Here is a 24,135-nt window from a genome sequence, read left to right as displayed (position 1 = left end):
TAGGTTTTTATGGAAATTTGATTAATTTGTTCTGGAGACTCCAAAAAATAAAAAATATATACTTTCTTACTACTATTATTTATATGTAATAATAAAAATACATAAACAGGGTGTATCAGAATGACGTTTTAAAAATTTGGGGGATTGTAGAGGATGAAATTTTGAGCGTTTTGACATAAGGAACCTACAGCCAGAAATTTTAACTAAAGTATCTACAGCAGTAGTAAGTGCTTGACCACTCTTCACTTTGGTAGTTACCCTTCCATCCATTGACGTCATGTTATTGCTGCGAATGGAAGACTGTAAACACACAACTACAATGATCTAACTGAGCCTGTGTACAGGACGTTGTGTACTTGGTGCTTGTCGTCCTTCAGGTCATCCCTTGCATCCACTGGCACTGTGTTATAAACACACAGCTAGTCAATGTGAATCCCTTGTGTACACAACACCTGTAGGAACAGTTCATGAGTTTACAGAGTGCATCTTTACAGCATTTAATACCATCAGAGGGGAGTGTGGCATCTTACAGAGAGTCAGACAAAACATGGTTCGTCATTGTGCATTATGTAACAAAATTGGTGGTTGTCATATTGAACATTTAATCTAAAGTAGTGCAGCCACTGACTTGATGTACAGTTTAATTGTACTATACTGTTTTGTCAATAAAACTTGTCATAAATACTGTATTCTGCTGTTTCATTCATCACACCAACTGCATAGAACATGCAAAGTGCTGTAGAAACTTTATATCACATTTCTGGCTATAGGTTCCTTATATCAAAATGTTCAAAATTTCATCCTCTACAATCCCTAAATTTTTAAAACGTCATTCTGATACACCCTGTATACACAGTCTTGCACACAGTCTTGCACTTTTATTAGTCATGTTTTCTTCCGTTTGTGGTGTGTTAAAGATTCTTTCTAATGTTCGATTGCTTTTCTCTCTTCTTCAGGATTTTTCAGAAATAATTAATAGCATTGTAATTGTAGAGATCCTTAAGCCTATTAATTTCAACCTGGTTTGGATGCCATTCTAAGACTGTCGTTCTGACATCATCCCACTTCAAATACATGTTTAATAGCAGATATCGACATTAATTCTCTTTTTCAGAAGAAAACATATCTTGCTGAGTTTCTTGGTGTTCTTCATTCAAGAGTTCTTGGCGTTTTTTTGTCATCAGATCCGTTTCAGGTTCTATTATGAGCTCTTTAATGTTCATTATTTCTCAGATGTGATTTTAGTTATTCCTTTAGCTGCTTGAGTCTTCTTGATTATACTGTATCTTTCTTAGATAAGATTGAACTGTGGCCTACTGTAGACCTGTTCAAGCCATACTGCCCAGCAACACCAGCCAGACATCTGCCCATGAGAGTATAATACCTTTGCTATTATACTCTCACCTTTCGAAAATAAAAACCAACACAAAACTTAACGAGTGCCTGCCCGACAGTCTCATGAATACTACAAAAGAATTGTTTCTGTAAGAAAAATAAAAGGCTGGAATTACAAGGGAGAGTTTCAGAGTTTGGAGGAATACTAGCCGATCAGTATAAACCGGGTTGAGTATCAATGTTGACGTCTCCCGCACTCTGAAAAGTTTCAAATTGTTGCCTGAAGACAAGGGAAGACTAATTGGTACTCATTGTTTTACGTCACTTCTTGTGTTTGTTCTGTGAGGTATTTGTTATCCGAACATAAAAATCTTTCACAAAAGTGTNCAGTATTGTAATAAATGTTCTATTTTGAGTAGTATTTTTCCTCATAGTAAACAAAAAAAAAATCAGCAGTCAAAGACAGCTTTGACTTCTGATTGTTAGCCTTACTTTGGCAGATTGTTTGGCATTACTTAAAAATCAGGCTTTATGTATTTATATATACAGTATTCAGAAGATGTTATGCAATGACAGAGATTGTTATTCTACACAAGAATGTTTTGGGGTCTACAAAATTTTTTTAAAATTAGGTGTTACAGTATCTAACTTTGCATACATTGGAGTCACTTCCAGAATGCTTGCAAACAGGTTGGCCAAACACCAAGAGAAACATAATAGATGTACTACCAATACAATAGTATCAATAAATTTATACTTTTTAAAATAATCGTCGTGGCTATTGTATCGTTAAAAATTATTATTTTTATATTTTTTACAATCTTAATTTTTTGCAGTCATAAGTTTATTATTAATATGAGACACTTCTGAAAATAATTATTCAATACCTTGATTATAGATGTTTCAGTTTTTTTTTTGTTTGAAAAATAATTTTTAATTCTTTTATTGCTGACCACAAAGATATCAAGTTGCAATTTAAATATGATTAGATAAATACCCTTGAATTTGGACTATAAAACAGCTGATAGAGAAGTTATATGTTTTAAATAATTAATATTTTATCACTTTCATCAATAAAAGAAATTAGACAAACTTTCACATAAAATTGTAAGTGTACGAAATATGATGAGAGATGTAAGTTGCAATGAGACTACAAATAAATATGCAACTTGAGGATCAGTCAGAAGTTATCTGCAAAGTTCTTGTAAATTTTATTACAAGGTATTTGAGAAATAAATCTTTGTATCATTTTTTAACATAGTTCCCTGGCTTCTCAATACACTTGCTTCATCTGTCCACAAGCTTCTGAATTCTTTGCAGAAAAAAGTTTTAAGTTGATACACAAACTAGGTATGCACACTATCAAATATATTTAAATTACTGCAAGAAATCAGCTTTATATACACCTTAGGAAATCAAAACTTTAATAAATATTGGTCAAAGTGTCTTACATACATAAGGATGCTAAGTTCTTCAGAAGTTTTGATTGAAAGAACCTTAAATGGAAGATTTTTTTAAATAGCTTTCTCAATTTTATAGAAAACCTGTTTTTAATTGAATATAATTTATATTTTTTGCATCTCATATCCAAAGATTTACAGATATTCTCTATATAGTATTGCATTAGATTTTGAGATCTATAAAATAATAGGATTTTATAAATACTAGTTATCTTAAGATCAGGTATATTCTATTCATTTTCAAGAGTGATAAATGGATAGACGTTTTGATGTAATAATTTAATAATTCTCTGCTAATAGCACTCTTCCTAAGATTTAAAAATTTTTAAATTCTTTTATCTTAAGAACAGAAAAAAGTACACATATTTGTGTTTTTATTTGGTATTCTATTAAATATATATAGATTTTTTTAATCACTAAATATGTTATATTTATGTAGGATGTCAGTTTAAAATAATTTGATGATTGCAATGATATCTACTTGATAACTTATTTTTGTTTGTTATGTCTTGTTATTCAGTATATGTTATATCTATTTTTTCAATTAATTAAATAAACTTAAAATTAATATAAAAAATAATCAAAGTATGAACTATAGATTCAAAAATGAAGTCAAATCATAAACATTAATTGTGAAATATCTTATTGAAATAAATGCATAGCATATTACTTTTTTGATTATTATTATTTTTATAGGATTCAATGAATAAAGAAATTCAGTTAGGAGTCACTTCAGCAGGTTTGGTAGTCTTTCAAAATAACTTAAAAATTAATACTTTTTCATGGTAAGTGTAATAATTATTTAGAAAATATTAATATTATACTATATTATATTATGTTATTATATGTGTTAAAGGGCAAAAATACTAAAAATATCCTTTAAAAGGAGGCAATTCTTTATTCAGTTAAGAAGAGAAGGTGTAAGTTCATTTTTGCTTTATTTTTAATTTTCTAAACTTTAATTTATAAATATTGATATTAAATGCATTGTTTATAATTGATGTACTGTATAAATCAATTATGTTTGTATCTGAGTGCATGGCAAAAATGTCATGAAGATAGAATTGTCCAATTACTTGCAAAACTCAGCATGCAACTATATCTGTGCCTCTTTCTAGTAAAAGTAATTTGACTAGAGGTTAGCAGTCATCATCTCATGATAATTTTAATAATTGTAATAACTTCTAGTCAAACTGCCTACCTTCAGTCAAATGTCTTTACATTTAATTATTAAATTAGCCTTACTTTGGCAGATTGTTTGGCATTACTTAAAAATCAGGCTTTATGTATTTATATATACAGTATTCAGAAGATGTTATGCAATGACAGAGATTGTTATTCTACACAAGAATGTTTTGGGGTCTACAAAATTTTTTTAAAATTAGGTGTTACAGTATCTAACTTTGCATACATTGGAGTCACTTCCAGAATGCTTGCAAACAGGTTGGCCAAACACCAAGAGAAACATAATAGATGTACTACCAATACAATAGTATCAATAAATTTATACTTTTTAAAATAATTTTACATTTAGCTGATATTTATGAACATATGATTTTATAGATAAAAAAGATACAACTTTCAGAAATGCAAAACACTAAATTTAATTTTTTTATGAAAGCATTTCTGTCAAAGGAATGTGTAAACTTAGCACTATATTCAAATATCAAGACAATAATTGCTAAGTTAAGGTAACAAAAATATTCTTTTTATGATTTAGTTCAGCAGCAGCACAAATAAAATATAAACTTTATATAAAAACAAAATATAAAATTAAATTTTGATATTTGGAATGATTCATATTTGAATTTTAAATTGAATTTAAAATATTGAAAACACATTTAGATTTATAAATTTATGAATTTTTATGTTCTAATATGCTCTAAAATGAAAATGTTTCCAAAAAAAAGAAATATTTTGATTATTTTAACAAGTCATTATTTTTATAGTAATTCTATTAACTATATGAATAATTGAGGAAATATGAAAATAAAAGAATGCTTTAATGCAGTAAATTGTAAATTCACATTAAAATAAATTCTAGTAGTTTTGAGTAGCTTCACTCATCATTAGGAAGTGTGGAAAAAAATCTGTTGTCATGTAAGTATTGCCATGGAAACGAAACATGGCTGTATTGTTTCCATAGCAATACTTACAATAATAGTTTGCAACTATTCAAATTTATATTATTGTAACAGTGGATTTAATCCAATAAATTATTATTTTTATATTTTTTACAATCTTAATTTTTTGCAGTCATAAGTTTATTATTAATATGAGACACTTCTGAAAATAATTATTCAATACCTTGATTATAGATGTTTCAGTTTTTTTTTTGTTTGAAAAATAATTTTTAATTCTTTTATTGCTGACCACAAAGATATCAAGTTGCAATTTAAATATGATTAGATAAATACCCTTGAATTTGGAATTTTATTAAAGTCCAAAAATAGTCAGGATTGTTTTTTTGTTTAATTTGTATTGATTTTAGTAAAGCAGAATTTTTTGAACTATTTATTAAGAAATTGGAGTTTTCTAGAGTGAATCTATAAATTTTGCATACATTTAATGTGAAATATAAATTGCTAATAAATATTTTATTTTACAGACAGAAAGTTATGATAATATGGTGGGCTTCAATATGCTTAATTATCGTTCTTGTAAAAATCTGTGGAAATCCTGTGTTGAACATCACACTTTTTTTCGACTTCATGCTCCTCAACGTCCATCTCGTCGTCTATTTTTTGGAGTAGGATCGAAATTTCGATATAGGTGAAATTTATCAATTATATAATTGATTATCAAATACACTTAAACTTTTAGTTTTATTTGATCTCGTAAGAAAGTTAAATAAAAATCATTTTTAACATGTTTTGCTTACTTTTAAAATCTTAAATTTTTCAAATATAACAGTAAGAGATTATTTTAACTTATTTAAATTCATTCTTGTAATTCTTAGAGAATATTAAATAAAAACTGTATAATAGATTTAATTCATAATATTGATTTATATATTTTTAAAATTTCATTTTTTAGTGGAAGAACAGAATATCAAACATTGGAAGAAGGTAAAAAAAGTGCTAGACCTGAAAGAGATTTTGCTAGGTTTGTTGAGTTTTTAATTATTCAAAAAAATATTGAAATAAATGTCAAATATAAACTTATATATATATATCTATCAATTATAAACTCTGAAGAATTTATTTTTAAAACATATGTATTCCTAATACAGAAATGCAAACTATTGTTTCTTTATTATAAAATATAAGAATCATGGTTCTTATGGTAAGAAAGAAAAAAAGAATTGAAATCCTCAATAATAAAACTTCTTTCGCATTACTTTTATTTATTTTAAGTATTTTTAAATAGATATTTCTCTTACTATGAATTTTAAATATTTCTTTAGGACTGTTAGTAAAAGATATATGGGTCCACCTGTGCCTCGTGTAATTCGTGAGGGATTAGATATTTATGGAAAGAAACCACCAAGACCAGTTACAAGGATTAATGGAACATCACATATTAGACCATATGACAGTTTAAGTAAAATTAAAATTTCAGAATCTCATTATATTCCTCGGAAAGCATGGTTTACTCCTTCAAGGTTAGTGAAAAAATGAATTTTAGATGATAAATAATACAGTCAACTCACCTTAAAGCAAACACCAATAAAGTGAATTCCTTCATTAAAGCAAATTTTGCCATTGACCAGGCAAAATGCCATTATTACAATGCTAATTTTCATGTGATAAAGTGAACAAAAATTTTTCAGAATTTGATAAACTGAACTGTAAATTAACTCCACAACCCTTAAGAAATAACCCTACTTCCAGTTATGGTTGCTTTTTACAGTTTTTGACATAAACAATAAAAATCAGTATTGTAATAAATGTTCTATTTTGAGTAGTATTTTTCCTCATAGTAAACAAAAAAAAAATCAGCAGTCAAAGACAGCTTTGACTTCTGATTGTAAAGCAATTCAAACATCTGTTTTTAGTGGACCATTCTATTGTACTCAGAAAATAGGGTTAGTGTTTAAGGACACCTGCCCCTTTAAATGGATGTGATCCCATGCAAACATGTGCTAGTTTGCATATTGGGATCACATCCATTTAAAGGCATGTCAAAACAATGATGCCAAGTTTTGGCTACACTGCAGCAAATTTGTTTTTTTTGTTTTTTTTACTCTTTTGGCATCAGAAATATTTTCTACTTTTTAAAATAATCTTTACCAGAAAAAAATTATGAATTTCTTTTAGCTTTGTTTTGTTTAACCACTCTGATATACTACNAGATTTTTCGCAGATAAGGGAAAAACAGAGGATGTTCTAACTTCCCTAGAAGGAAGTAGCATTTGTTATCTATTTTTCCCACTCTAAAACGTTATTTTTCTCACCCAAACGAAAGAATATTTTATAACAAAATATTAACATTATTAATAAAATTACTATTTTAGACCAGGGGGCCTTTCAGATCTCACAATATTCTTTTAATTGATAACATTGACACCAATTATTGGTCAGTTAATAAAAAACTCAAATGAAAAATCATAAAACTTATATTTAAAGGAAAACATATAATAATTGTTCATTTACAAACATATACAAAGTTTCATTTCAAAAAATTTATAATTTTCATTGTATTTTCTTGGATAATGCTGTGTTTACTTTATGTTAAAGCTAAAATATATTTTTATCACTTTGAAACTTTGGTTAAACTAAAAATTAGTATGAAAATCTTCAATGATATTTAGTTTTAGTTATAACAAGTATGCAAACATAATTTTTCTGATTCATGGACTTTAGCCATGTTATGGCTAAAGTCTATGAATCAGAAAGTTAGAATTCACTGGCTAATGCTAAATTTATCCAAGTCTTTTGGTTAAAGCAAAAGTAATATTCTACTTTATCCTCTAAGGACCTTTATCCAAGTGTTAAGGGGATAAAGCTGACATTAACCAAAAATGAATGGATAAAGCAAAAATAAAACTTAAAATTCAAGCTTTATCTGGATAATATGCATTGGAAAGATTGTAGACTAGCAAGCTAAAATAAACCCTAAATTTTCTCCCTATTTTATCCAAAATGGAGTGGATAAAATCTCAATTTTTTGTTCTTGCTTTATTTTCTTGTGGCTTGAATAAAGGAAGTTTTATACAGATAAAGTTCATTAACGTTTAATAGCTTGGCACTTGCTTTAATCAAAAGACTTGGATAAAGTTAGCATTAGCTAGTTAGTCCAAGCTTTATCCAATTCATGGGCTTTAGCCATGACATATACATTATTAATTTAAAGCAAAAATTAACCAATCTTTTATTACTATAGTTTGCAATTTTAAATTATTATTTTTTTGATTTAACATTAATAATAATAATTTTACTAACATTAATATTTAAGTGATGAAGCTAAAGCATTTGTACCAAATATTCCATCAAAATTAATCCATTATATGGATGATGATGAAGAACAAATTCTTGAATGTACAATATATGAACGTGAGACAAAGGTAGAGGTAAGTTTTTAATGTATAGTTTTTCAAATTTTTAAATAAAGATAAATGATAAACTATTTTACTTATATAAAAGTAAACTAATCAAATTTGGAAATTTATGATAACCTTATCTTTAATATAGTTTCTGTAATAATGAAATTTTAATATTGTAAATTAATTTTGTCTATTTTTAATGCTTTTGTTCATATACAAGCATTCTTCAATTTTCATATATTTGTCTTTTGAACAACTCAACAAAATATCAAGGTATCATGTACAAGAGAATGCATTTTTACATGATACTTTGATTCTTTAATTTGCTTTTGTATGCCAGATTTAAACTTTCAAATATCATATTTTCAGCTGACAAACAAAATATTTGAGCTATTGTATGAAGGCACTTTCTACCAGTTTTTGTTTCAACAACAGCAAAATTGATTGTAAAATTAATTTTTGTCTGTTTAATATATGATTTTAACATTTTAGATGATGATTTATGAATTGTTATACATATTTATTTCAAAAAGTTAAACCTTAATAAGAGAGTTTATAAATTTTTTTAGTTCTCTAAGAATGGAATTCACTTTATAACCTTTCTTGTGAATATCAACTGCTTAAAGTCGAAATAACAAAAATTTACCTCACTATGTAAACATAGAATTCTCCTTTGAATTATTTTCTTGATTAAATGCTTTTCGAGATGCTTTTTGAGATGCTTTTTATCTCATCTTCGGATCAAATCATTGAATTTAGAATGTGAAGCATCATTTAAGTGAAAGGTTTCTTTTTAACATCATAATGGAAGTTAAAATGGAATATTGTTTAAAGTTTTGAGGTGTATCAGATTTGAATGAAGACATTGGTTATCTTTTGATTTTGTTTTCATTTTATAATATGCCACTCTATTGCTCAAATTTCAGACATTTGACTTCTGTACAAATTTTTAGAAATGAATCAAATCCAAAAGTCAAGGATGCCTTTATTAGAAAGTAAATAATATCAAAAGAATAAAAACATCATTAGGAATTTGATTTCAATTTTGATAACTTTATTATTCTAGTATATACAGCAGAGCATCGATTATCCAACCTCCGATTAACCATCACATCGGTTAACCGACCGTTCTAGTCGGCAAATTTGAAATGTCCGCTAGTGATGTGGCATTACAATATTTGGCTATGTCTTGGCTACTTTAATATTATTTTTGTTAATTTTTTTTTTTAACTGGCATCAATGGCTCGACCATTGAAGGAAGGCCAGTATTTAAATGAGACTTAATTTTCTAATTATAAGCGGTTGTTTGTTTTGTGAGCAATAAAATAATTTAAAAATAATTTTTAACGATACAATAGAGACAATTATTATTTAAAAAAAAAACTGTTAAGCTAAACATCAATGAAAATTCAACGCAAAGTTGGTTAATAGCAATATACTAATAAACTAATTACATGGGATATACTAATATTCTAATATACTATACAAATAGTGTATTTTTTTCCTTCTTTTCAATTATCCGATTTTTTCAGTTATCCCCAATTGTCCCCTGAGTCCCCAATTGAGTCGGATAATCGATGCGCTACTGTATATACTACTAATGTGTAGACATATTTTTCTGTTTACATTAAAATAATCATTGTGCAGAATCATATCAACTATATAAATATTTAAAATATATAATTAATGGTATATTTTTTATTTTAAAATGTTTAGATTTTTATAATAACTAAATATGAAAAATTTGTAATAAAAAATTTAAATTTGAAATTTGAGTAAGATATGATAAAATAATATTAAGAAATTTTTCAGACCAAAAAATATGAAGAATCAAATATTGTTACAGTAAGAATGAAACCTGATAATCAAGGAAGATTTGGATTTAATGTCAAGGTAATTTTAATATTATAAATTAGTCAGTTATTTGTTCTGTTACTATTGAGAAAATTTATTGCTGTTTTCATTACCTATGTTTTTGTTGAATAAATTTTATTCAACTGGGATATCCAAAAAGGCATTTAACATAATTGAGGCAGGAATTATACTAAAGTAAACTGTATCTTACATATGCTATCAATATTTAATTTTTTTTAAAATCAGTAGCATAATATGGAATTCACTTATGGTGTTGAAGCATTAAAAAAATTAAAATAAGGATTAAATGGTTGTGATTTTCAATATCTTTATATATAAGTATTTTTCTATTTTTGAACAAATAGGAATGATGCTACAGTTATAATATATTTAATTAAAAGATAAGTTATAATAAAGATAAATGATAAACTATTTTACTTATATAAAAGTAAACTAATCAAATTTGGAAATTTATGATAACCTTATCTTTAATATAGTTTCTGTAATAATGAAATTTTAATATTGTAAATTAATTTTGTCTATTTTTAATGCTTTTGTTCATATACAAGCATTCTTCAATTTTCATATATTTGTCTTTTGAACAACTCAACAAAATATCAAGGTATCATGTACAAGAGAATGCATTTTTACATGATACTTTGATTCTTTAATTTGCTTTTGTATGCCAGATTTAAACTTTCAAATATCATATTTTCAGCTGACAAACAAAATATTTGAGCTATTGTATGAAGGCACTTTCTACCAGTTTTTGTTTCAACAACAGCAAAATTGATTGTAAAATTAATTTTTGTCTGTTTAATATATGATTTTAACATTTTAGATGATGATTTATGAATTGTTATACATATTTATTTCAAAAAGTTAAACCTTAATAAGAGAGTTTATAAATTTTTTTAGTTCTCTAAGAATGGAATTCACTTTATAACCTTTCTTGTGAATATCAACTGCTTAAAGTCGAAATAACAAAAATTTACCTCACTATGTAAACATAGAATTCTCCTTTGAATTATTTTCTTGATTAAATGCTTTTCGAGATGCTTTTTGAGATGCTTTTTATCTCATCTTCGGATCAAATCATTGAATTTAGAATGTGAAGCATCATTTAAGTGAAAGGTTTCTTTTTAACATCATAATGGAAGTTAAAATGGAATATTGTTTAAAGTTTTGAGGTGTATCAGATTTGAATGAAGACATTGGTTATCTTTTGATTTTGTTTTCATTTTATAATATGCCACTCTATTGCTCAAATTTCAGACATTTGACTTCTGTACAAATTTTTAGAAATGAATCAAATCCAAAAGTCAAGGATGCCTTTATTAGAAAGTAAATAATATCAAAAGAATAAAAACATCATTAGGAATTTGATTTCAATTTTGATAACTTTATTATTCTAGTATATACAGCAGAGCATCGATTATCCAACCTCCGATTAACCATCACATCGGTTAACCGACCGTTCTAGTCGGCAAATTTGAAATGTCCGCTAGTGATGTGGCATTACAATATTTGGCTATGTCTTGGCTACTTTAATATTATTTTTGTTAATTTTTTTTTTTAACTGGCATCAATGGCTCGACCATTGAAGGAAGGCCAGTATTTAAATGAGACTTAATTTTCTAATTATAAGCGGTTGTTTGTTTTGTGAGCAATAAAATAATTTAAAAATAATTTTTAACGATACAATAGAGACAATTATTATTTAAAAAAAAAACTGTTAAGCTAAACATCAATGAAAATTCAACGCAAAGTTGGTTAATAGCAATATACTAATAAACTAATTACATGGGATATACTAATATTCTAATATACTATACAAATAGTGTATTTTTTTCCTTCTTTTCAATTATCCGATTTTTTCAGTTATCCCCAATTGTCCCCTGAGTCCCCAATTGAGTCGGATAATCGATGCGCTACTGTATATACTACTAATGTGTAGACATATTTTTCTGTTTACATTAAAATAATCATTGTGCAGAATCATATCAACTATATAAATATTTAAAATATATAATTAATGGTATATTTTTTATTTTAAAATGTTTAGATTTTTATAATAACTAAATATGAAAAATTTGTAATAAAAAATTTAAATTTGAAATTTGAGTAAGATATGATAAAATAATATTAAGAAATTTTTCAGACCAAAAAATATGAAGAATCAAATATTGTTACAGTAAGAATGAAACCTGATAATCAAGGAAGATTTGGATTTAATGTCAAGGTAATTTTAATATTATAAATTAGTCAGTTATTTGTTCTGTTACTATTGAGAAAATTTATTGCTGTTTTCATTACCTATGTTTTTGTTGAATAAATTTTATTCAACTGGGATATCCAAAAAGGCATTTAACATAATTGAGGCAGGAATTATACTAAAGTAAACTGTATCTTACATATGCTATCAATATTTAATTTTTTTTAAAATCAGTAGCATAATATGGAATTCACTTATGGTGTTGAAGCATTAAAAAAATTAAAATAAGGATTAAATGGTTGTGATTTTCAATATCTTTATATATAAGTATTTTTCTATTTTTGAACAAATAGGAATGATGCTACAGTTATAATATATTTAATTAAAAGATAAGTTATAATTGTCTTTTACTTTGTAAAGCTTCTTCTCAGATTAATTACTCTTGAAATATCAGTAAAATTTACTCAGAAAATTTTATTTGATATAAAAAAGTTTTAGTAACCATATTAGAAAAACAAATTTGAAAATTCTTTGAGAACTACAGTAATTATTAAGATAAATTTTATAGAAATTGAATATTTAAGAAAGAATTTTTCAATCAATCAAATTAATTGAAACTAACTATTCAAAAATATATTATATTCATTGATTTTATCAAGATGTTTTTTTTTATGTATTTATAAAAAATGTTTATTTGAATTCCATATACAGGGTGTCCCAACGAAAATGAAACGGCAGAGATATCGCGTTCGTCCAAGCAAATCGCTCGGACAGGTCGATTTTATTCTCAAGGGGGACATTTTCTGCAATGAAATTTTTGCGATTCTGAATACAACAGACAACAAAATTTTTAAAAACTTATTCATTTTTTATTAACTAAACAAACATTTATTCCACCAATCAACACTTGATAGCTCTCCAAGACGTCCACAGATGGCTTGATGTCTTTTAACTAATGAGCGGTTGAGTCTTTAGATGTTGTCCGAGTAGCATTCCTATGGCAACCAACATCGTCTGTCGAACGACTAAAAGCGCGGGAAAACGAGTGTACCAGACGATTTTTATCCCAACAAAACAAATAATAATCATAAATTCGAATTGAATCACTATGTGGTCAAGCTTAATGTGAACACTACAAAATACTGTATTATAACATTTGGAAACAGATAACACATTATCAACCTTAATTTTATGATCAACTTATTTTTCCTTGCATATGCGGTCTAGCTTAAAAGGTTTTTTTATGTTTTTTAATAGTTTGTGTTACTTTATTTGAAATAAATGTTTGTTTCGTTTTCGTTGGGACACCCTGTATAATTGAATGACCTATAGTTTATGGCTCTGATTCAAAATCCTACACTATTGAAAGCCTGATTTGACCAAAAGACTGACAAGTAAAAATCTTGTTAGATGAAAATTTTATATACTATTAAATCAATTACCAAACTCAAGCAAATATCTGTTTTTATAATGAGCCATTGTCAGAGTACTGTCAAAAAACTTTTGTTATTTATTGTTATTTTATTTTGTTTTATATTGAAGCATAACAATTTCAAATTACAAAAACATTTTGTTAAATTCTATAATTGTCACAAATTACTTACTTATGAAATTTTTTAATTCTATTTTATTTACTAATTATAATGTGTTAAAAACAAGGGAGAAAAAAATGAAACTTTTTAATTTTAAGCTGGACTATTGTATCAAAAGTAATTTATTTTCTTGAATATAAATGAATTGAAACTCAAAAATTATCATAAAGTTAATGATTACTCAATTAGCTGTTAAAATTTTATGGTTTGTTTAAGAAAAATTTGAATTCAATTGTGGTTATTGTAAAAACAATAAAAGTGGTTACATGCTATAGATGTGTGTTTTTGTTCAGACATACAATATTCCCAAACCACAATATTATATATGTAGGCTGTAGGCTGTATTTTTTCAAGCTTCAATGGTTCATATAAAAAAAAAAAAAAAGAAAGGTGTAAATAACAAAATGAATTTATTACCAAAAGTAAGGTACAAAGATGGTTATTTTTCAACATAATCACCGAACAGATTGAAGCATTTGCCATATCTGTGGACAAGCTTTTCCATCCCTCTTCATAGAATGTTGCCGCCAATGACTTGAGATAGGACCTAACGTTGTTTTGAAGATCGTCATTAGTCTCAAACCTCTGCCCTCCTAGCCACTTTTTCTGTTCAGGAAAGAGGTGGAAGTCACTTGGCACTAAATCAGGGCTATATGCTGGATGTTTAAAGGCGGTGAAGACTTCCACCCAGCTTGGAACTTTTTAATGTGTGAAGATTTCCACCTCTTTCCTGAACTGAAAACGTGGCTAGGAAGACAGAGGTTTGAGAATAATGACAATCTTCAAAACAATGTTGTTAAGGCCATCTTAATTCACTGGCGACAACATTCTATAAAGAGGGGATGGAAAAGCTCATCCACAGATATGACAAATGCCTCAATCTTCATTGTGATTATGTCAAAAAGTAACCATGTTTGTACCTAACTTTTGGTAATAAATTCATTTTATTATTTACACTTGTCTTTTTTTTTATGGACCATCGGAGTTTGAAAAAACCACCCTCATATTAATGTATTATCTACTAATATAGTAGATAATACATTAGTATATAATACTGTGGTTCGGGAAGATAGCACAAATGAATGGTTGGGACACTTGAGAAGAAGAGACATTAAGTTTGGGATCAAAGGTGAGAGAAGGGTGTGGAGTGTGGAGACAAAGTTGGAAGATGTCAAGTTTGGGCACAAAGTCAGAGAATGTTGTGAAGGGCTGTGATGAAAATGTTGTAAGCAGTAAATAAAGTATTTTGTTGAAGTTTCATTGTGTTAGTTAGTAGAAAAACTTCCTACAATACTAAACAATCAATTATTGTAAATCAAACTTTGTATGTTTGACTCAGAGAACAGCCTATTAAATTGATCATTAAACATTTTGTTGAGAAAGTGCTTTTATGTTTTTTTGCTTAAACTATGCAAAAATGTCAACAGAAATTTCCTTGAGATCTGCAGGAATTTATGTATAAAAATTATCTTTCAAAATTTTTATTGAGTCAAGAATATGTAGGAACAATGACAATATCAAGTTTTTGATTGTGCCAATAGTTTGACCTGTTGGCTTTCATGCTTGTCAGGCTTTCAAGTCTGTTGGGATTTTGAATGTCAAGATATTTATTTATCAGCATTTTGATCAGATTTCATAGTTTACATATCTTAATTTATGTTGAAAAATTAAATTCTGTTTGTTTTCATTAAATCAGCATTTTCCAACATAAACTCCAGTGATCTATTAACATTTTGAATATTATTGATTCTATTTATTCTTTTTAGTTAGTTTTACCCATAGATATTAACCAGAATGCAATTGCATTAGTTATAAATTGAAATTGAATGTTTATAGAAAATACAGTATATTGATCCACTCAACTTGAAAGATGATATGAAATCTCATCAACAGAATTTTTGATAAGAAATGGAATAATGCTTATACATGACATATTTCTCAAGAACATTATTGAATAATTTATTTAATATTAATTCATATAAAGTATATAAGATTTATTTAAGAAATATATTATGTTTAAATAGTATATACTTTTAACATAAACAACCAAAGATAAAACTTTTTCCAAATATATCAGAAGATAAAAATCTGATAAGTCAATTATTAGAAATGACTTATCAGAATTTTAACATATCTTTTTGTAATAAAACAACAAATTATAAATTATTACAAATAAAATCAACAAATCTTAAGTGAGGTGTCAATTCACATTGAAATTGAAATGGAAAATAGACAGTCTTAATTTATTATTTATTTATTTACCAAACTGACCAACCTACAGGAAACCCCAATTACAGGTCTGAGGATACATAATAAAAATACAAATACTTTAACATGATAAAAAAAATTAGGAAAGTTAGAAAAGCATTAAAAATCACTCTTCAGCATGCATTGGGGAGATCTAATAAAGAAAAAATGATTTAACATAACGATAAAAAATATAAACACAATTTTTGCATTAATCTTAACATTCAATATTAAATGGATTGAATAAAGATTGCCAAAATTGCCATTCCAAGTGATTGTAAAGTGCAGTTAGTTTATGAACAGATATATTTTGTGCAATATTAGAGTTATACAAAGGAATTTTAAATCTGAATTATAATTAATTTTTTTTATCAAACAGTAAACTAAACTGCCAGATTATTTCCTGATGCCTTAACTGATAACATGCCTAATAAGTTTAATTGTGAGTTCAAATCCCAGTCTGGATCCATTTTTTTCTAGAATTTCTAAATTATTTATTCAAAATTAATTTCTAATTGTTAATTTTTATTGCGATGAAATAATTAGCTTATGTTTGGATAAAATATTAAGAACATCNTTCAAACGTAACTTTTATTTTCAGAATAAAATATTTGTTCACAGATATTTTTAAGCTATTTTGTATAATATAAAACAATAATACCATAAAATTAATAATAAATTTTAAGGTATATCATATGCAATTTTATCACAAAATTATTATTTTAATTTGTTTTTAAGGGTGGAGCTGATCAAAATCTTCCAATTATTGTATCCAGAGTTGTTCCATCCACTCCTTCTGATACTTGTGTACCAAAACTTAATGAAGGTGATGAAATATTAGCAATTAATGAAGCAGATGTAAATGGAATGACTCATGAACAAGTAAGTTTTTCTTTTATTTTTATATTTAATTAATTTTACAATATATGCATTATATTATCATATTGAATTTTATTATTAATTTAATGTTTTTTTAATAATGTTAAAAATTAACCAAATAAAATTTTAATATTTTTAATAAAATTTTAAAATTTTATTTGGTTAACCAAATAAAAATTTTAATAAATATTAAAATTGTTATATATTTTAGGTTGTAAAATTAATAAAAACATCATGTGATACAGTAACGAAGGAATTAGTTTTGAAAGTTTGTCCACATGGTATGTTTCTTACTATTGTTAATTTTTATTGCGATGAAATAATTAGCTTATGTTTGGATAAAATATTAAGAACATCTTTTAAATTTAAGAAAATGAAAATTTAAATAAGATCTAAGAGTATAAATAATCTTAATGCAAATTATTCAAGAGTGATCAATGAAAATAAAAATAGTCTAATATCTAGAAAAAATTATGAAAGAATAATAATAAATCAATATTATAAATGCCCAATGATAAAAAACTCAATTTATATATTAAAATCATCTGATTCAAGCAATAAAAGCATGTCAAACAATTCAATTAGAATTCATTTAAACAAATAAATAGATTATTATTCAAATTTTTTAACTGAAAGTAAAAACTGATTTCATGGACTATTTAATCCAAAGAGGCAAAGAACAGATCTTAAAACCACTTTTTCATCCTGTACAATTTTAAATTTAAAAACAAAACTAACTGGAATTATTCAGCAAGGGAATAAGATAAGGCTTGCCTCATCCAACTTAAGGTTCTGATTTGATTTTGAAAGTTGTCTATAAATTTGTATGGGAATTATTTGATCGCCCTTCTTTCCTTCTTACTTTCTAATTTTTTCTCTGGTGACTTAGATTTATTAAAATTTTCTTAATCATCAGGTAAAAAGAAGGTGCGTGAGAGATAAAATCAAACTTTTATGTTTTTTTTTTTTTAATCAGTTCCAAAATCAATCCCTCAGTTCCAGATTCTCACACAGCACATAATTGTAGATCACATTAGTTTAATACTTTAATCAAAATAACAGGTTTATAGCCCAAAAAGTTTGATATTATTTAGTTTAAAACTAAATTTGTCACTCAGTTTGCATTTTTATAATTTTAGTTGAAGTTAAAAAGGGAGTTGAAGAACCTGACTTTCAATATATACCAGATATACCTCGTGATAAATCCAAACTGGTTAGACAGCCAAGTTTGTTAGATGAATCAATATTACTTCTTGGTGATGGTTTAGAAAGTGGTGCTACTATTGCACAATTTGAAGTAAGCAAAATAAAGATATTTATATTTTGTTTTTTATCTTAATTCAATTCTGTTAAAATATTACTGTAATAAATTTAATAATCTCTATATTTAATTTATTATTAATATGCAGCAGCATAATTATTAAATTACATAACTAAATTTCTCTGCTAGCTATCTTACAACTTTTTAAAAAATTAAGTACAGAAATCTAATTTAAAATAGAAAAGCTATTAAGAGCAGTTTACAAAATCAACTATTTGCCAGAAAGCCAAAATTATTATTATTTTTTTCAATAATATATTTGACCATTCAATGACCATTTTCTCAACTTGAAACAATTTCATGTAAAATGCAAATTTAAAACATCTTAAAAATTTGTAAATGGCTGTATTTATGAGTAAAAAATTTCTTTAAGTATTTAATACATTTTTTTTTTTTTTAAACTCTTTCCGCCCTGTGGGCACTAAGAGGGCTCTTTTTGCAAGCCCATTATGGTTCGGCCAGGTCCACAATGGGGCTGAAGGATGGTGAGGGCCAAGGCCCAACATATCCGAACAGACCATCCCCCAAAAAATTCCTGGGGTTTTTTGACCCATTCAGATTCGAACCTGGGCCCCCCAGAGCGGTAGGCTGCCACCTTGACTGCTTGGCCATCCAGCTGCTTATTTAATACATTATAAACTATTACTTCTAGTCTTCATAAAATATAGTTATTTAATAAAAAATATCAGCAAAGTATTTTTATATATTTCATATAAACTTTTTTAATAAATGCTTTTAGAAAACTTATTTTCTAAAAAATGTTAATTTAAAAGTTTTTAAAAAAATATTTTTCAATTTATTAACTGTTTCATATTTTGAATTTTCTGCATTTTATGCATCATCATCATCTAGCACTTGTACAGAAAGAAACCAGGAACAACTATGAAAACTGCTAAATTGCCTGAAAATCAAGCAAGAAATAGATATAAAGATATATTGCCATGTAGCTATATATTTTTTTTAAGATTATTAAATAAACAGAATTTTAAATTATAATCCATTGTTAAAACAATAAAACACTGTTAATGCTTATTTACAGATGATACAACAAGAGTAATTCTTCATGGAGGGATAACTGATTACATAAATGCCAGCTATGTGAATGTATGTATATAACAAAACTTTCAATCAGTCTAAATTGGTAAAAGCTCAAAAGACTTTCTTATGGGAGGGATGAAGTTAAATTAAGCCTTTTTGATTAATTATATATTATATCTAATTTTCTGTATTATTTTTAAATATAATTTTCTGTAAATATCTAGTTTAGTCGATTTGAAAAGGGGTACAGGTTATCTGTCAGTTTTAAAATGCAATTATCTTTCATTCTAAACTTACTAAGATTGTCTTTAAAAATTGTGAAACATCTTTCATGTGGCTACAATGTTCATTTCTATGGCGATTTTTTCCTAGAAACTATCAAAGATAAAGTATGCCTCACCTTTAGTTGTCTTTTATTTTTTAACCATCAATTCACATTTTAATTGATTAGACACTCCTACTTAAATTTGTATCTTGAAAGCTGATATGTTACTCCTCTATAATGAATATGAGCTAAATGATCAATTCTCAAACCTAAGTGGTTAGATATTACAAAATCTACATGCAAATTTTCTTAATAAGTCATAAAAAAGTATTAGTAGTTACTACTTTTACTTTTCCAGCTCTGTTATATATAACAGAGTGAAAGTATGGTAATCAGTTAAAAAAATGACCCCCCAAGATTGTACATTTTTGGACTCAAGGGACCTTGAAACATTGAGAAATGTGAAAAAATTTAGTGGTTTTTCTGTGTGTGTGTGTGGGTGCTATTTGAAGCTACATCCTATTTGAAGCTTAATAACTACTGGGCATTTTGTTGAAAATTTTTGAAATTTTGCAGGGGAATTGATACTATTAAATTTTGGTGGTTAATGGTTGACAGGATGAAGAGATAAAAAAGATCATGTGCTATATCTCAAATAGTGTTGGATTTATTGATGATTTTACTCATTATTAGCATTTACAATTTTTTATAAAACCCATCCGTACCCTCAAAATTAAGCTTTTTGCCATTTTATAATAATTAAAAATATAAATGTTTTTAATAATAAAATACCATAACAGATGGTGCCCCCACACAGTTTTAAATATTGTTGTGAAAGTTATGCAACTTGTTGTTGGATTTTTTACTGTTGTGTTACATTTGTGTATTGTCACAAAGAATTTGCCATGAGTATTTGAATTTAAAGATTTATTCTTTTGAAGAATACATGTATCTCCTAATGAAAACTTTATTCAGTATTTAATTTAATCTTTATCAAAATTTCTGGAAAGGCTGCAGCCCTACATTGATTATAGGCAAGTCACCATTAGTCTAAGGTGACCAGATGTCCTGCTTTTTAACAATTTGTCCCGTATCCTGCGGCATTTTAAAAAAGTCCTACATTTTGGAAAGATTAAGTTTTTGTCAATTATGTGTCATAAACTTATGTTTATGTTTAAGATTCGTAAAGATCAATTTGTATCACACGTATCAGTACTAGTGCATGCATGAGCATCAGAAATAAAGAATACTGTGCCGACAAAGCCCTTTGTGTTTGTGTGCAAAGACCAACAGAAAATGGTTTGGGATGCGCAGCTGCATTAGTGGAGTAGTGCATGTTCACAGGCTGTCCAAACAAGCAAACATTTTGTTCGTTACGTGTTACATAGTGCAGAGTTCTCGACTCTCACCACCTTAGAAAGCTAGCGACTAATGAGTGTAAGCACATCAGTTTGCATAATTCTATTGCTAGCTGTGGGGCTGAGGTTCATTTTGGTTACGACAGTATTATGTAATAAAAAAAAAATTACAATAATAAAGTGACATTCAAGGCAAATTCAGAGGAAAAGTAATACAAGTTAGTATTATTATTATTTAGAAAGAAATACAGAAGGATTAAAATAATTGTTAAAATATAGTTTGTCATAGGTACTTTAAAAATTTTTTAAATTGTCATAAAGATTTATAATACTATATATGTTTATTATATTTGTAAAGTTTACATATGTTGAAATTTAAAAAATCTAATACAATATTATTTTTGCATTCTTTGATAATAAAATTTGGTTGTTCTAGAACAGTTTTTTTCAACGAGACAATTTTGAGCTCTCCCCCATCAATAGCTTTACCAATGTTAAAATCTGGTCACCTTACATTAGTCTATTGTTCATTTTTTATCATATAAAGCTTTGTTTTTTTGTATCATTTATTATAATTAAGATAAAATTATTAAAAAAAAATTTAAATTATTATAATTAATCTTTAGATGGAAATACCTAATACTGGTATTATAAACAAGTATATTGCTACCCAAGGACCTCTTCCAAATACTTGTGCAGAATTTTGGCAGGTTTGAATTTGCTTCATTTTAATTTCTTCATTTTAAATGTTTTAGCATTTTGCAAATCTTAATATATGGTTTTATTAAATTTTTATATAATAATTAAATATAAAAATTATGTCTTACTATTTGAAATTTCAGATGGTATGGGAACAGGATTCTACAATTATTGTTATGGTTACAACTTTAACAGAACAAGGACAAGCAAAATGTTATAGATATTGGCCTCAATCTCTGAGAGAGTCAATTGAATATGGTCCATTACAAATAACTTTGGTTCAAGAGGAAGAAACACCAACTGGAATTTTTCGTCAATTTTCTGTACTTAATGTAGAGGTAAAACTTACATCATAATTTGTTTTTTGAGACTTAATAAAATTTACTAAGAATTATTACTTTTAGACAAATAAATTACGTAGAATAATACAGATGCAATATGTATCGTGGCCGGATCATGGTGTTCCAGAAAATGATGAAGATTTTTTTAATTTTGTTGGACAAATTAGACAGAAGAGAAAGGAAACAATGGAACCAATAATTGTTCATTGCAGGTATTTACCATAAATTCTCACTTAATCATTTGTGTAAACAGACTCAGTTAATTGTCCAATGCTTGCTTAAATGCTCATGAGCAATTAATTGAAACGTTTTTCTTTAATATCATTGTACCATAAAGTTTAGTTTCCACTATACAATTCTGTCCACCAAAATGATTTGGATAGACCATTGCCTAGCAATGATCTATTTACAGATGTTGATGGAAGATGTCATCAAATAACAGCTAATAGGAAACATTTTCTGTTCAAAAGTTATGGCAGCTTGCAATGCAAATCTTAATGAGTTGGCAGAAAAAAATAATCCATTTTTATATGATTGGTCTTTGAGAGAATATCATAAAAAAATTTTAAAAAATAATAATAAATTTATGAAAATTTTGGAAGAATTAGAAATTGTTGTTAATTCTACTCTTGTCTGCTATTAGACAAAATACTTATGGTGGAAAACGTTGTGTGTGGAAAAGTATCCGTTTCACTGTTCTGTAATTGATGTGATTAAAATAGATGAAACTTCCATGTAATTGTCCATGGATAAAACATCCAAATTACATGGAATGCAATGCATGGATGATTAGGTGAGGATTTATGGTAAAAATTTTTTTATTTCAAATGTATAGAAAATGAAAATTTTCTGTCATACAATTTTTAAATATAATAGTGCTGGAGTTGGAAGAACTGGAGTTGTTATCTTAATGGAAACTGTAATGTGTTTAATTGAAGCCAATCAGCCAATATATCCTTTAGATATTGTACGAACAATGAGAAACCAAAGGGCAATGCTCATTCAAACAACAGTAAAGAAATTAATTTTATAAGAAATTAACTTAAACGTTATATTCTTATAGATTAATAAAAATATTTTTTTTTCTTTTAGAGTCAATATAGATATGTATGTGAATCAATTTTAAAAGTATACAATGGTTTGTATTTTTTTTTTAATTTATTCAAAACTTTTTAAAATACTCTAAAATTAACTTTCTTATTTTTATTTTTTTTAGAAGAAATTGTAAAACCTGTTAAGGAGTAAGAAGAGAAATATTCAGGGTATATATTGTGTCAACTTCAATGTGAAACAACATCTTATAAAATATGAATATATATTTTTCTACAAAACTTAAGAGAGATGTTGATTTCAAGCAGTATTACTGCATTATTGATGTTACGATGCTAAAGCATATATTTTGTTATCTGTGTCATTTGGACAGTTTAGAGATTTGATATCTTAATTGGAACACCAGACATTAAACCATATCATTTTATAAAAATTTTATGAAACACCAAACAATTCTTATTATTCAGATGTAAAATATTTTGATTTTTATTGTTTAATCCAAATCTTATTTCCTAATATAAATTTTATTTAGTATTTTTATACTTTATTTTTCAATAAGATTATTTTTTATATATTTATGCTGATTTAAAAAAGAATATAGTGTTATAATTCATAAAACATAATTGCATTTGATTACTTCAATAAGATTAAAACTTTATTTGACATTATTTACTGTAAATATACTTTTTACACAATGTAAATAGATCATAGTTTTATTTAAAATCATCATCATCATCCTGAATTTGTGATATTTTCTAATTTAAATACTTTGTGAATTTTTACAACATATATAAACTTTTAAATATTTTATATTGTATGATGATAATATCCAGTGATCACCAGTGCCATGTCATACCATAAAGTGTACTTAAAATAGTTTATGGTAATTATATTTTTCTTACAGGATTTTAATAAAGATATGGTATGCATTTAGTATATTTCTCTTTACTTACTTATTGCATGTATTTCAGAAAATAGAAAAGAAATGATGCCTTT

At 26.6% G+C, this 24,135-nt stretch overlaps 1 protein-coding gene across 1 annotated transcript in view; it reads left to right on the top strand.

The window, feature by feature from the left end:
* Positions 1 to 23,647, top strand: part of LOC111623074 (tyrosine-protein phosphatase non-receptor type 4-like) — a 65,450-nt gene extending 41,803 nt beyond the window's left edge. The window contains exons 14-26 of the mRNA XM_023365557.1: positions 8,193 to 8,307; positions 10,093 to 10,173; positions 16,927 to 17,070; positions 17,279 to 17,348; positions 18,207 to 18,364; positions 19,241 to 19,331; positions 19,428 to 19,492; positions 21,676 to 21,759; positions 21,892 to 22,086; positions 22,153 to 22,301; positions 22,966 to 23,101; positions 23,182 to 23,227; positions 23,306 to 23,647. Coding sequence (XP_023221325.1) covers positions 8,193 to 8,307; positions 10,093 to 10,173; positions 16,927 to 17,070; positions 17,279 to 17,348; positions 18,207 to 18,364; positions 19,241 to 19,331; positions 19,428 to 19,492; positions 21,676 to 21,759; positions 21,892 to 22,086; positions 22,153 to 22,301; positions 22,966 to 23,101; positions 23,182 to 23,227; positions 23,306 to 23,334 — 1,363 coding nt within the window. The 3' untranslated portion in view covers positions 23,335 to 23,647. The remainder of the gene's footprint in view (positions 1 to 8,192; positions 8,308 to 10,092; positions 10,174 to 16,926; positions 17,071 to 17,278; positions 17,349 to 18,206; positions 18,365 to 19,240; positions 19,332 to 19,427; positions 19,493 to 21,675; positions 21,760 to 21,891; positions 22,087 to 22,152; positions 22,302 to 22,965; positions 23,102 to 23,181; positions 23,228 to 23,305) is intronic.
* Positions 23,648 to 24,135: the final 488 nt, after the last annotated feature.

Source organism: Centruroides sculpturatus, unplaced genomic scaffold (genome assembly GCF_000671375.1).
Source record: "Centruroides sculpturatus isolate CEXI.00-Female unplaced genomic scaffold, Cexi_2.0 scaffold237, whole genome shotgun sequence".
NCBI lineage: Eukaryota > Metazoa > Arthropoda > Arachnida > Scorpiones > Buthidae > Centruroides > Centruroides sculpturatus.
Note: the sequence above shows the minus strand (reverse complement) of the source record. Positions and strands in the feature narration are given on the sequence as shown.